General features: G+C 45.4%; 2 protein-coding genes across 3 annotated transcripts; one reads left to right on the top strand and one right to left on the bottom strand.

Annotated features, from left to right (window-relative positions):
- Window positions 1-2691: 2691 nt before the first annotated feature.
- Window positions 2692-7171, top strand: LOC124693082 (MACPF domain-containing protein At1g14780-like). Its single transcript, XM_047226535.1, has 8 exons — window positions 2692-3087; window positions 4263-4504; window positions 4928-5126; window positions 5212-5295; window positions 5398-5581; window positions 5758-5927; window positions 6046-6110; window positions 6196-7171. The coding sequence occupies exons 1-8, from the start codon at window positions 2848-2850 to the stop codon at window positions 6890-6892; spliced, it is 1881 nt and encodes a 626-aa protein (XP_047082491.1). The 5' UTR covers window positions 2692-2847; the 3' UTR covers window positions 6893-7171.
- Window positions 7172-7177: 6 nt separating this feature from the next.
- LOC124693081 (probable RNA-dependent RNA polymerase 1) lies at window positions 7178-14582 on the bottom strand. Of its 2 annotated transcripts, none has more exons than XM_047226534.1 (5): window positions 14499-14582; window positions 11606-12151; window positions 8916-10762; window positions 8446-8596; window positions 7178-8217 (listed from the first exon to the last, which is right to left on the bottom strand). In XM_047226534.1, exons 2-5 carry the CDS (start codon window positions 12131-12133, stop codon window positions 7381-7383), a joined length of 3363 nt encoding a protein of 1120 aa, XP_047082490.1. In that variant the 5' UTR covers window positions 12134-12151; window positions 14499-14582; the 3' UTR covers window positions 7178-7380. The 2 variants fall into 2 exon arrangements, with proteins under 2 accessions (XP_047082490.1, XP_047082489.1); XM_047226533.1 differs by lacking the exon at window positions 14499-14582 and adding an exon at window positions 12814-12909.
- Window positions 14583-14879: the final 297 nt, after the last annotated feature.

The raw sequence follows: 14879 nt of genomic DNA, 5'->3' as shown, positions 1-14879 counted from the left end.
GGTCTTTAAGGTTGTGTTGTGTGTTGATTCAATTTTATTTACGAGCCTTAATTCCACCCTCCTGACAAAGAACTTTACCAAATATTATTTCAAAGTTTTACACTTAGCTTGATGAACTAGTCCTAAATCATCAGCTTGGGTGAAACACTTTGACAAGTTCTATCAAAAAGTTTTAAGTTTTTCCGGATTTTACATGCATGAATGCAATGCACACACCTATTGTACTTTTATTTGTAGCCTCTAAACCTAGGATATTACGCTGGAGCAGTATCCAGCCGAGTGGCCACGACAACTGGTGTCGAGGATTCGGCCAAAGTGGAGTTGACATGCAGGTTGGGGTATAGGAGGCATTGTGAATGGGAGGTGGGAGACACGATACTATCTATGATAGGCGAACCAGAAAAAAGGAGTCGACCAAGCGACCAACATAGACAAAAAAAAAATCCAGTCTAGAGATTGGAAAAAGGACTCTATAGGCCAGTCGGTCACTTGATCAGCAGATAAACCTGCTACAGGTCGTGCGACCCTTGAAGGAGATCATCAAAGTTGACGTGTTAGGTTATTAAGCAATTTTCGAGTAAGTTTAATTACCGAAATCGCCATGAAAAAAGCACTAGCAAACTTACCACATGTACACAAGCAAGCACATTTAACAGATCACCAAGTAGGATAACTACTAGTGCTAAGAGTGAGAAGGGAAGCACATACATTGGGCCTCGGAAGGCAACCACCGCAGCATCTCTATGTTTGATGTCGCTCATGTTGTACATGAGGTCATCAAATCCGCAGAGCCTAGCAAGGAAGCAATAAGCCTGTGAGGATGAAGTAGGCTAGAGATGAAGAACTCGAACAACAACAAGTAGTTACGCCGAGATGGTCCCGAAAAACCTTAACGCATGTATCCGAGTGCAGGATCTCAATAGATAGGATTTCGGAGGCATGTTCTCTTGTACGGTTGGGCACGCAGTCGCAAGGATGGGAAGACCGGTGGACGGTGAAACAAAAGAAATTCACAGTGAAGTGAAGGAGACGGAGTGGAGAGTGGTCGGTCAATCCGACCTATTGGCGTCTACCCTTGGTATAGCGTGGGACATGGAGATGCATGGCCGGCCGAACTGATAAGCGGCGGAGGAAGACTCTCAAATTTGGGTACGTTTCAAGCATGCACACATGTGTTGATCACACACCCAGCCGGTGCACCAAGCAAAAAGTAGTCTTCCACAAAACCTGTTTTGTACTCGAAGTCGAGTCACAAACGCGACAAGCGTGCGGGGAGGCCGACGGAGGAGAAGAGCGCACCTTATAAACCACTCCAACTCTTCCTAACTAGCAATGTGGGCCGGACTAAACTTTAGTCCTGAAAACTGTTCCTAAGTTGCCACAATATAGACGAGCCTTGAGATTTCAGGAATTGTGTGTTATATATGATGCAGTCAGTCTACATCCAACGTGACCTCCCCGGAGGTAGCGTGTGCGGAAGCATGTCTTTTAGCTCTAATATCATGCGATTTTTTTTGGCACAATGCGTTGGATTCAGGGATGGCAATAGGTACCCATGACCCGCGTACCCGCAGGGTAAAAATCCAATAGGAGTACAGGTATGGGATAAAATATTACACATGGGTTCGTAAATGGAAAATATCATACCCATCGGATAGAGCGGGTACGGGTATGGGATCATATAACCCATATCCACGTACCCATGTACACATCTAATTTTGACAAGTAGGCAGCTGTAATATTCTAAAGTACTTAATTTCACCCCTAATCACACCTTCACATAGCTAGGTTAAACCTCAGCTTTTCGGTTTCACCCCTATTTAGAATCGCTTCACCTCATGTCATATTTTTTGATCAACTTGAAGTGTTGTAAGTGTGGGTATTTTTACCCGCGGGTACCCATTTACCCTGCCGGGTGATGGGTATGGGAAAAACGTGTACCTATTGACGAGTATGGGTACGGGTGATGGGTAAGATTAAAGGTCACGGATACGGGTATGGGATGGCTCTACCCATACCGATACCCTGCGGGTGCCATCCCCATGGTTGGATGATATTCTCGAGCCTCTCGATAGAGGTACAATGGAGGGATCAACTTGAAGGACAAAACCAGTAACAAATCCTATCTCTATCCTATCTTTTCATAACCGAATATACCATTGTCTAACACTCATACGGTAGCTAGGGTTTTTCTCCCCGTGTATTTAAAATCTACATCAATCAAATATTTAAGATTAAAAGTTTGATCCGCAGTGGGCATAAGGATTTCATTTTGTTTCTGTATGTGTGGATCAAATTTGGACTTGAAATTTAGTGTTTCACATATATATTTCATTCTCTGAAGAAAGAAAAAACTAACATTCCGGTCAACCTGTCCTTAAACCCCAACAGAAGAACTTGGTTAGTTCCAACTATCACTATCATGGCACATCCAACTGTACATGTCCTGATCATGCCCATTTGTGTTTCCACATATAAAACAAACTACTGATCTTTCCTGATTCAAACCTCAAGAACCAAAAGCTCGTTCCAAGTAAAATAAGAGAGAGTTTTTTCGAGAATACCAAAATAAGAGAGAGTGGATCATTCTCGTTTGATTGGAGAGAGAAAGTGGCATATCTTAGTTAGTTTCACACCAAAGAACAAACTCATTGACATCCCTCTAGCTGCTAAACAACTGTGTCCCTTCAGACTTCAGTTTCTGGACAACTTCCTGGCAGAAGCAATGGGAGAGGCCATATATATAGTCAACTAGCTAGCCAGCCGGCTAGCGATAAGTCATGGCTGGGAGCGTAGGAGAGCAGCCATAGAGGCGAGAAGCGAAGACCTGCCGGTGGATCGACATCGATGGCCGTGGTGGCGGCGGAGAAGGCGGTGCGTTGCCTCGGGCTCGGCTTCGACATGACGTGCGACCTGAGGCTCAAGTTCTGCAAGGACTCCGGCGGCAGCGTGGTGGCCAGGAGCCCCGGCGAGACGGCGCCTGTCTCCGTGCCGGGGGTCGGCGTGGTCCGCGACATGCCCGCCGACGTCAAGTGCGGCAAGGGCGACCGCGTCCGGTTCAAGTCCGACGCGCTCGAGTTCAACAAGGTAAGCATGCATATAGATATATAGTTCATGTAGCATTCTGCGTGACCTGCTTGTCGTTTGATCGATATTGTTCAGTCGTTTGTTCCATCTGCGCTTCCTCTTAGTGGTGTTAACCAAGTAGTGCAAGAAATTGGAGCAGAACGATACGCAATGAATTCAAGTAAGAACATGGCGTTTAGATTACCTGTTCTGATCGAACATAACCACGGGTTAGATATTAAGCTAGTATCTGAAACTTCGTACGAACTGTGTGTTGCTGATTAAGTAGTACAAGAAATTGGAGCAAAATCAAACGCCATGAGACTAGTCAGAAAAGGTTAAGTTAGTTTCTTGCTTCAGACAAGATAAGCCAAAGCTATTAATCTGCTACTATGCATGGCTGTCTGAACCTCATCAAGGGATCTACCGTTTGGGAAGTTGTCTGAAACCTTGCTAAATTCCCCATTACGGGAATGGAGAAGCTTCGTGAGCAACTCAGGTCTCTGGTAAGTTATCCGAGCTGGGAAAGCGCAACGCGTCTGCGGTTGGTGTGAACGGCTGCTACTGCTAGCTACCAGTAGAGCTACATCCATCGTTTAAATTTTCAGACGTTGACCGCACCCCTACTGTCCTACGTGATTCCCACGAACTGAACCAATCATCCGAGATATCTTCAAACATTTCCGGGAGTAAACATATTCATCCGTATTTCGGTGCACTGTCGGTGTCAAATACTCTACGCTTCCACGGAGCGAAATCAACTAGGCGAAACAAGATTCGGTAGATTTGGTCAGCGTGGTCCCTGTTTTCTGTCCTTGCATTATCCATTATAAACTTCTTTGAAAACTCAAGTCAAATTCCCCGCAAAAAACAATGGCACCCCGTATGAAGTACTATAAAGTATAAACTACATCGCCTCGAACCGTAACAGCGCGTCGTTTGACTTTGACAATGCATAGTTAAGCTTAATTAATGTGTACTCCCTCTGTTCCGAAATAAGTGTCCGAGATTTCTCTAGATTCGGATGTAGAACATGCTTGAGACAAATCTGCGACATTTATTTTGGGAGTTAAGTCAGTTAACTGAAAACCTAAAAAAACATCAATCAAACGGAATAACTTGAGCAAGAAAACTACTTCATCTGAAGAAACTGAATGCACCAGCCAATGTGAGCAGCTGCTTGTTTTCTTGTGCAGATGTCGGAGGTGTTCAACCAGCGGAGCTCGGTGGAAGGGAAGATCCCGTCGGGGCAGTTCAACGCGTGCTTCGACCTTGACAGCGGCTCCTGGGCGCAGGACGCGTCGTCCACGAAATGCCTGGCCATGGACGGCTACTTCATCTCCTTCTTCGACCTCCGCCTCGACCGCCGCCAGCTCGCCCTCGCCGGACACGTCCTCGACGACGTCCCCGCCGCGTGGGACCCCGCCGCCATCGCGAGGTACCTTTTCAGTACTTGCAGCCTGCTCGTACGTACGTACGTACGACTTGGACCCGTTCAAAGCAGTTCGGGTGTCCATACTGCTACTGCCGACTATAATAAGAACAGCAATGCGTTAGCACTTCTGAACTTCTAAGAGATTCTGTTCTATTAGTACGTATTTTATTGCCACGACATCTTTCTACATGTCCCTGTTTTTCTTCGTCCCTCCGTCATTGTTGAACGTACAAGTGGTACTCCGAGCTCTGAACATGCCGCCATTGACAAACCGGAGGGTGACACATGCAGCAGAGCTGCTTTGGTTTGTATTATCAGGCAGAGCCGTAGTTTTCAGACACTGAACTGACACCGACAGGACAGATTTGACGCCGCCGTGTATGAGAAACCGGCAGATGAACGCCACTGACTTGTGCATGCACGCAGCTTCATCGAGAAGTACGGGACGCACGTGATCGTGGGGCTGAGCATGGGCGGGCAGGACGTGGTATACGTGAGGCAGGACGCGTCGTCGCCGCTGTCGCCGTCGGAAATCAGGGGGCACCTCGACAAGCTCGGCGACCAGCTCTTCACCGGCGCCTGCGCCGTGCCGCCTCCGCACTCAAAGTCCAAATCCAAGCTCAAGGTTTAGCTCAATTAACTACTTGCTTGTTAACTCGATGGATGAACAATGTCAAAGAGATCGTGTCTGAATCTCTGATGGCGTGTAGATGCCGGAGGCGTTCAACGTGTTCGACGCGCAACTGGCGCAGCAGAGGCTGCAAGGGATCACCACGCTCGTCTCATCCAAGGAGGTACTACTAATTCATTAACTGATGATCTTGTGGTTAGCTATTACAGATTTACAGTAGCAATTTTACTCAGTTTATTTATTTATTTTGGACTGATGGATGCAGGGAGTGACTGTGATCTACTCGAAGCGCGGAGGGAACACGACGGTGAGCAGCCACTCGGAGTGGCTCCTCACGGTGCCGGCGGCGCCCGACGTGATCAACGTCAAGCTCGTGCCCATCACCTCCCTGCTCCGGGGCGTCGCCGGCACCGGCTTCCTCTCCCACGCCATCAACCTCTACCTCAGATGTCAGTCCTCATACCATACATGTCAAACTCCCTTTGTCTAATGTCTAGCATAATGGACAATTAAAGCCATAATTGATAGTTAAAGCCCGTGTTGACTGTTGAGTCCAGTGTAGAAAATTTCTTTCGACTGCTAGTGCAAGCAAAGTGACGAGTGATCTGCCGAATGATTGTTACAGATAAGCCTCCTGTGGCTGACCTGCGCTACTTCCTGGATTTCCAGCATCACAGAATGTGGGCCCCCGTGCTCGGCGAGCTGCCACTCGGCCCATGCTCCAACCGACAGGGCTCTAGCCCGTCTCTGCATTTCAGCCTGCTTGGCTCCAAGCTCTATGTCAGCTCCAGTCAGGTATTTCAGAATTCAGAGGCCTTCTCAAACAGTCCTTGATTACCTTCGAAATATCATCTGTGAGGTTTACTGCGTAATAGTTAAAGTCGTGTGACCAAATGTACAAACGTAAATGCAGGTGATTGTGCCCATGTTGCCGCTCACGGGGATGAGGCTGCACCTCGAGGGCAAGAAAAACAACCGGTACACGCTTTGCTTGCTATCGACAATCCTCCATGAATTCGAGATTATCGTGACTAACACAGTGACAACATCATGTGTGCATCAGGCTAGGCATCCACGTGGAGCACCTGTCGGCCACCCCGACGTTCATCGCCGCCGTCCAGCGGTCCAGCAACAGGCCGCCGTCGTGGCGGGGCTCCGAGACGGTCTCCGACGACGACCACCGCTACTACGAGCCGGTGCAGTGGCGGATGTACGCGCACGTATGCACCGCGCCCGTCAAGTACGACCGCCGGTGGCACCAGTCCGAGCACCGCCGTGCCGCCACGGCCGCCGCAGCGTACATCGTCACCGGCGCGCAGCTGCACGTCAAGGCGCACGACTCCACCACCGTGTTGCACCTTAGGCTGCTCTACTCCGAGGTCCCCGGCTACGCCGTCGTGCAGTCCAGGTGGACGCGCAGCACCGCGAGGACGTCGGGCAAGTCGTCCAGCTTCTTGTCCATGCCATTCTCTGGGTCTTCTTCGTCGTCGGGCTCAGGAAGCGGTGGCGTCAAGGAGGGGCGGAAGCAGCCAGGTCCGCCGCCGGTGGTGCTCAACATAAACTCCGGCCTGTTCGTCGGCACGCCGCCCGTGCCCGTGGGTGCGCAGAAGCTACTTAAGTTCGTGGACACGTCGTCGCAGGTGACTATGGGCCCGCAGGACAGCCCCGGGTACTGGCTCATCACCGGCGCGAGGCTAGACGTCGACAAGGGCAAGATCTCCCTGCACGTCAAGTTCTCCCTGCTCGCCCCGGCCTCTTGACTACAGTTCCAGAGTTTCTGTACAGTTCTTCTGCTGCCAAAGGCTAACTTACCACTGTAATTAACACACCGTTTTGAAGTTTTGGTTTTTGTTTGGATCATGTAAATGTTGCTGTGCAACGAGTGTAAATGAAAACCATAGGCACTTTTTGGGTAGTGCAAGAAAAAGATTCATTCGTCCTAGACAAACAATCAAGCTACTGCAGCACCTGTCAAGCACAGGATTAGTGTGAAATATGTAGTCTACTTATTGCCAAGAGGAAACAAATAGCACGAAGTGTGGTTATAAATCCAAGACCAAAGGTTATTTGACACATCTATGACATTTACATCACCCAGATGTCTGATGTTTACCAAATATAATTGCAACAAGAATCAAAATGCTCAAGTCTGTATAATAAAAGCAACAGGAACCTGATGATACCACTCAACCGATATCGAGAATCGAAATGTTCAAATCTCTGTACAGGAGCAAACTGATGGCAGCACTCAACCGAATATCGTGTTCCGGCTCATGCTATTCTGGAGAGCGAACATATCAGGCTGCAGTTTCCTGAGAAGATTTTTCCTCTGCTTGATGCGCAGGAGCTTGTCATAGACACACCATGGGAAGCTGATGAGGTGGTGGGTCCGGTGATCATATCCCTCATTGTAAACGCCCCAAAACTCCGGGTGATAGGTGACATGATACCAAGCGGACGCCTTGGCATACGAGGCATCCTGACCGTCTCCATCTCCATTCTCATCACTGAACCATGATCTTGCTTCTTTCCTCAAAAGTTTCACAGCATGTCTGATAGCATCGGCAGCGTCACTGCTCTTGGTAAAATTCTTTGCCATCTTAAGAATGCATCCACTTATTATCTCAGCCTCGCTTTTTATTCCGTAGTGCTCCATCAGATTACCCAACTTGAAGTCATACTCTTCCTTGCACGAAAAAGCTTCTTTGAGGTAAGCTTCGTAACCATCTACAATCAAATCAGTGTCATAGGACCGCCTTGCCACGTCCTTTGTGAAGTGCCCTACATGAGGGTTCTGCTTCTTTATTTCTCTATACAGCTTCCCTATTACTCCCTTGGATACATAGGTAGATCTGTCAAGCTTCTCCATGAAATCTGGATACTCCCTCACATGGAGTTCGGACGGAATTTGAGCTGGCACTCCTGTCTTTGGGTAATCAACAGCAATAGAGAAGAGCTCGGCAAGCTTAATGCACGGTCCACTTTCGGCCTTGAGATATTCCCTATCCGCATGGACTACGTGCGCGTTGGCAATGATTCCCAGACTCTCATTAACTATGTAATTTGCGAAATACTCGTGTACTTCCTGCACAATATTAGAATATTCCAGAGCAGGTGTTAGTTTTTTTTTTTTGAAAGATGCTTCTGATTTCCGTATAAGTAACTGATTCGACGATTCAGAAATGGTAGATACAGACTCAAAAGAAATTCAGAATCAGATTCACGAGTTCATGACAGTTCATAGCAACAGATGTAGAACCCTTAACGTAAATGGCATGAAAAATGAATAATCTGGGCTAAAAACTTAGAATACCTCCATCATAACATCATGATCTAACGTTTCTGTTGGTGCTGGAGTGTAGTCCATTGGCTGCACCATACGAGTTGGGATGAGATCTGGATCCCATGAAACAAAATATATGTCCCCGTCAAGATCACTCCCTGAACACTCATTAGGATGAGGCCTGCATGATGATATCGTTAGCAAAGGACAAACAAAACAAGAAAAAGAACTTCAAGAGGAGTGCCTAACTACTACCAAAAGGTTTTTCAATTTAGGATGTACTCCCTCTGATTCATATTCATTGACTTCAATATGGATGTATCTAGAACTAAAATGTGTCTAAATACATTCATATTAGAGTCAATTAATATGAACCGGAGGGAGTACAAAATTGCATCCTCCTCTGTTGTGGTCTATCGAACATAACATATTTACAGAAATGAGACTTCGCAAAAATGCCATATTTGTAAGTATAGGAGAATAAGTTACTAAATACTTGCCTTGGCCCCCGCTGCGGAAAGACAACACAGTTAACCATATGGTCCAGAGCAGGATGATAAACAGCCTTAAGGATACGGATATCACCCGGGTGGAGGCAAGGATTTTTGGCAACAACAACTTTTCCAGTTACAACGAACTTTCCACGGTCATTTGCACTATTAGAAGCTTGAATGAATACTTCTCCATAATTGAGTGTTCGGGTTTCATCCAAGCATCCCATCATTGATCGACCCATTGGGATAAATATCCTTGACTTCGTTTTCAATTCTAGCAACTTTGATGCTCTAAACGTTTCTAGCAGCATACGAAGATAGGGTTCAAGATCAGGCTGGTAGCCACATAACAGCATTTCTTTAACAATATTTGTAATTTCTCCCATTGGCATTAGTTCAATTGCTTCAATAGCAGCTTGTGGTTCCGTTACAATCCTGTTCAACTGCTTCACAGCTTCCTGTTGCTTCAGTTCAAATATGTTGTCTCTGACTCCTAGTGTTGAAAGAAGAGTGATTAACTGCCTATTGAGGAAGCATGGCTGGTACTTACTGTATGCAAGGACATCTAGTTTGATGTTGTCTGATTGAAACTTTGACATGCTTCTTCTTAAAGAAAGTTTCCAGGAAGATCTTGGATCAATGGCAACAACACCTTTATAACCTCCATACCTTATTTGGAAAGCAGAGGGCGTAAAGCGATTCAATTTGCACTTCATAGACACTTCGTCTGCAAAATCAGCTGAAATGGTCCCAATTCCATCAGAAAATACATACTTCGTACCGTTTGTTATATCTGGAATTTCTTCCACCTCATACTTATGCACTTTCAAGGTTTCTGTTGAGGAACTAAAAGACTGACCAAGCCTTGCAGCATACTTTGCAACATTTCTAATATTACGGAAGTTTCCCATCCACTCCCTGATGTCACTGGCAGATAAACCTGGCCGAGAAGCAAACATCCATGCAGAGTTATCTCTGAGCTGGCTTGAAGAAAAGGCTAGGAACTCAAAATGCTTGTCACCGATAGTGATGCCATTTGAAAGGACTGAAAGAACTCTGTTATACAGAGCAGTTCTCCTTGTGTTATTTCCTGGAGCAGAGCGTGGTGATAAATCAGTTGAACGGAGCTTCTCACAGTCCTCATCAACAAATGAAATCCGAAGGAAGTTATCTAAGTCAGCAGCATAGTGCCGTACAACACGGTTCGAGACATTAATCTCAGGACCATAAAAGTACACTTTCGCAGGGGTAACTTGCACCCTGTATACATAAACCAGTCCCTCATCATCCAGAGATATGTTTGGCGATGTTGACACGTATCGTGATCTCTTGATTACTGTATAGTATTCAGATAACCAATTTGTTGGATTCAGAACAGTTTTTTTCTGGTATGACATCTTTTCAAGTGCACGCTTTATATGGTCAATATGTACAAATCCAGGGCTGACCAAACGGAAGAAGTTTTCATCAAGTGTTGGCCCACTAAGAGTCCCATTCTGAACCAAATGGTTGATCTTGAAGAGTATCTCATAGGGCACATCAATGTAACGATGAGGTTTCACAATTGGAACAAAGCAAGTACCTTGAGAATATGAATGTCCACCCTGGCAATGAAAAACATGATTATGTTCTTCATAGTAAACAAAGTACTCTCGAATATTCGGGAGATCACAATGACGTGATAGCTCCAGACATAGGATATATGATTGCCCAATGCTGGCTGATGGAGTAAACTCAGTTGTTCTGGTCCATTGGTCATCTGAATCATCCCTGGAGTAGTTGAATAACGGATCTTCAAACATAGAGCCAGAACGGCGAAGGTTTGGTTCGTAAATTTTAGGAGCAGCCTGAACCTGACAAACAGCAACATTCCGCAAATTGTGGCTATCAAAAAAGTATAGATGACCAAGCTTTCAAAAAATTTAAACAAATAGAAGTAACTATGATTGTTACAAAGGTGGATGGACATTTCTAAGAGCTATGTAATTACTGGGGAAATAGTGGAGACCGTATATTAGCAGTTGGTGTTCCCGTCCCATCTTGGGGTCTAAATGTAACAGCAGTTCATGTTCCCATCCATCCCATCATTTGGGCTCTAAATGTAAAACTCAAGTACTACTAGCATAATTGTGCTGCCCTTAACAACAGACAAACATCTTCCCAGTACATATAACAAAAGAAGGAGCAAACATTACCAGCAAAGTTACATTCCTACAAAATCTGAATGGGATTCCAGCATTCCAAACATGGCATGATCATTAACCAAAAGGCAGCAGAATCAAATATTGCCATCATATTGTTTCTGGCACATGCTTGATAAGCAGAAGAAAACACATGTGTATGAAGCATTGTAATATGTAGAAACGTTCAAAACTTTATTACTCCCTCCGGCCCAAAATACTTGTCGCAGGTTTGCAGGTTCAGTGAATCTAGACACATTTTAGCCTACAATTTGCCTAAACCTGCGACAAGTATTTAGGGCCAGAGGCAGTAATAGATTAGTTCTAATGTGAAGACTAGAGCTATACACTTTCGACTCTTGGAAAAATGTGAAGACACATTTTTGCAATTATATTGTAATCTACACAATCCGCAACAACAGAAAATGTAAAATGAATTAAGAAGTAAAAAAAAGTAAAAATGTTATCATGAAAAGCATTTTCAGCATACATAAGCTTGGTTGTGCAGCTACATACCTGAATCAAAAGGAACTTTTTTTGTGACCCAGGTGGACGGTGAAGCTGAATCTCCCATATGCTCTCATAGGAAAGTTCAAGTTTATATCTCTTCGAGTTGTAGTCGAGGTAAAAATAAATCTTCTTCATAGCAAAACCAAACTCAACAGAGACATCTCTGCTGCTCCACAGAACAGATAGAACTCTTTCCTTGAGAAGGCAGCCAAAATGCAGTGTTGCATCCTGCAGATTAAACATCGCAGTTCTTGGCCTTGGAATAATGTCACGTTCAGCAGGACGAACCTTCAGATAATAGATTCCACTCATAAGTCCACTCCTTCGAGCCACATCGTCCACCTTTGAAGCATCTGCCTCGGAATCGAACTGAACAAACGCAAATGATCTTGAGGTTGCAGAGATATTTTTTGGAGGCCTGAGCTTGACTGCACAGACTTTACCAGAACCAACAATTTTTTCCAACAAATCCTTGACATCTTCAGCACTGACAGTTGGAGAAAATCCTAACACCTGGATAGTCCTGAGACCCATGGCGATGGTGCATCAAAACTACAAATGCGCATAATAATCAATAAAAAAATTAGTCATTGAAAAGCATGGACGGATCTATACATACATGGCAGGTCTTGTTTTGAAATCAGGTTGCAGTTTTATTTTGGTGTGCTGTTATTTGAGTATTTTAACTATATAAAGAAGTAAACAGTTTATGGCATGTCAAATCCTATTATACTGGTATAACCAATAAGCATTGAATTCACTGATGTTAGCTAGACTCATTGTTGGGTGTGAATCAGGCAACTACTTACATGCTATCTTTTTGAAGAACCAATTTGGTAAGTTGACGATACAAGGGTCTCTGTTTTCTGCTTTCCTCTGTTTTTGTTGCCTTGTTGTAGGAGTACAGTTTTGGGTTTGCATTAAATAGGCTAACTTTACTGTTTCCGTATGCAAGGGTTCTTAAATAAAATTAAAAACTACTCTCTGTTTTCAGGAGATAATTCTATTATAGTGCAATAGAGTAAACATGTCGAGATTAAAAAAAAGCCCTCGTCATCAAGGCCTTGCAGACAGAAGGCTTGGGTAAAGCAATATAGCAGGCAAAAAGGACGACACCAAAAGAAGTAAGTGAACAAAGAATTTCACCAATAGAAAGAAACAATCAGGACGTACAATTCCCACAACCTCTACACAAACTATGCTTCTCAACCTACCCTATTTATTCGATCCAGAAATAAAAGCAGAAAAGAGGGCAGCATCCTCTATTATCGGCAACCATGGCTGGGCTGAACGTGGGTTGCTGGGGTTTAGCTGAACCCCACGAAACTTGGGTAAATTAGTTGGGATCGAACCTACCTAGGCACCATATCCCATCGGACCAACTCTGATCAATCTAATCATCAGAAGAAAAAGATATATACTCTGATCCATCTCGCGCGCTGCGAAAGGAGAACCTAACGGGACCACAGACGAGGCAAACAAATCGACAACGAACTGCTAGTGAATCTGATTCCGGTTGCACAATGCCACAGCAAAAGGAAACACAAAAATCTGAACTCGCAGAACAACTCATCGGATCAGGCTAGGGTTCCTTACCAGCAAAACAAGGAATCAAACCGCCACCAGTCCGGCAGTAGCAGCAGCAGGACTGGCTTTGTCTCGATGCTGCTGTCGGCGTAACAAACTGTGGAGAGGAAGAGAGAACAGCGCCCCCGCCAGGGTCGGAGAAGATGGATGGGCGAGGGAGGAAGGGAGAGTTCAAGGAGTGATTGACGTTTTGGATTTGCAATTAATAGGCTAGCTTTGCTATTTTGAAATACTAGGTTCTTTACATAAAATTTAAAACTACTCTTTGCTGTTGGGAGACAAATTCTATTATAGTAGCATAAACATGTCGAGGAAAAACACAAACGTCATCGTCATCATTCATCAAGGTCTTGCAAACATACAGCTCTAGTGAAGCACACTAACATGTCAATTGAATAATCAAGTAAATTTTGTTACAGCGCATAATAATCAAGTAAAAACTGTTGGTCACTGAAAATAATGAATGGATCTGGAGATAAGCATCAAATGCACTGATGTTAGCTATACTCATTGTTGGGTGTGAATCAGACAACTACTTACATGCTATATTTTTGAAGAACCAATTTGGTAAGTTGATGGTACACTAGGGTTCCACTTTTCTGCTTCCCTCTGCTATGTTTGCCCTGTTTTGTAGGACACTACAGTAATTCTATGTTGTCAGGAGACAATTCTATTAATTATAGCATGTCAAAGAAAAAAAAGGGGGGTCCTCGTCATCAAAAGGTCTTGCGAACATGCAGCTCGGATAAAGCAATAATAACAGGCAAAAAGGAGGACCACAAAAGAAGTAAAGCGAACAAAGAATCTCACCGCAATCACGGACGTGCATTTCCCCACAACCTCTACACAAGCTACGCTTCTCAGCCTACTACCCTGTTTATTATTCGATCCAGAAACAAACGCAAAAGGAGGGCAACATCCTCTCTATTATTGGCACAGCCGTGCGCGGACTGAACGTGCGGTGCTGGGGTTTAGCTGAACCCCACAAAACTTTGGTAGTAACTAAGTTGCGATCGAACCTATGCACCAAATTAATCCCATCGGACCAACTCTGATCGATCTAATCTACAGATATATTTTTGTTGCTCCGATCGATCTTTTCTTTTTTTTGTTTTTGACGGGGGCTCCGATCGATCTCGCGCGCGCGCTGCAAAAGGAGAACCGATGGGACTATGGACGAGGCAAACCAATTAAGGGCAACTGATTCGGATTCCAGTTGCACAATGTCACAGCAAAACTGCAAAAAGGTACACACAAACGGAAAGATTCGAACTTCCGGAGCAACTCGTCGGATCAGGCTAGGGTTCCTTACCGGCGAAGCGAGGAATCAAACCGCCGCCGGTGCAGCACCGGTTGCAGCAGGACTGGGTTTGTCGCGTCCCTTCGCCGCCGGCGCAACGAACTGCCGAGAGGATCGGAGAAGATGGATGGGTGGGGAGTCTGGGGGAGTTGAGGAGTGATCGACGCTTTTGTCGCGGAGGCCAACAACTCCAAGGCGAAGGCGGAGGACTGGCGACTGGGGTCTGCGGGAGGAAAAGGGCGGACGACCTCAGGAAGTGTCGGTCAATGTGCACGTAATATTTACTCACAGCGAACCCGCGTGGTGGGGCCTGGAAGACCGGAGAAGTCAAGCGCCGTGGATTCTGCAACCAAATGCAGGCACTGGATTTCTAGGATCTATCGCTACTGACAC

This window comes from Lolium rigidum, chromosome 2 (assembly GCF_022539505.1).
Source record: "Lolium rigidum isolate FL_2022 chromosome 2, APGP_CSIRO_Lrig_0.1, whole genome shotgun sequence".
Lineage (NCBI taxonomy): Eukaryota > Viridiplantae > Streptophyta > Magnoliopsida > Poales > Poaceae > Lolium > Lolium rigidum.
The sequence above is the reverse complement of the archived record's forward strand: the minus strand, read 5'-3'. Positions and strand labels throughout refer to the sequence as shown.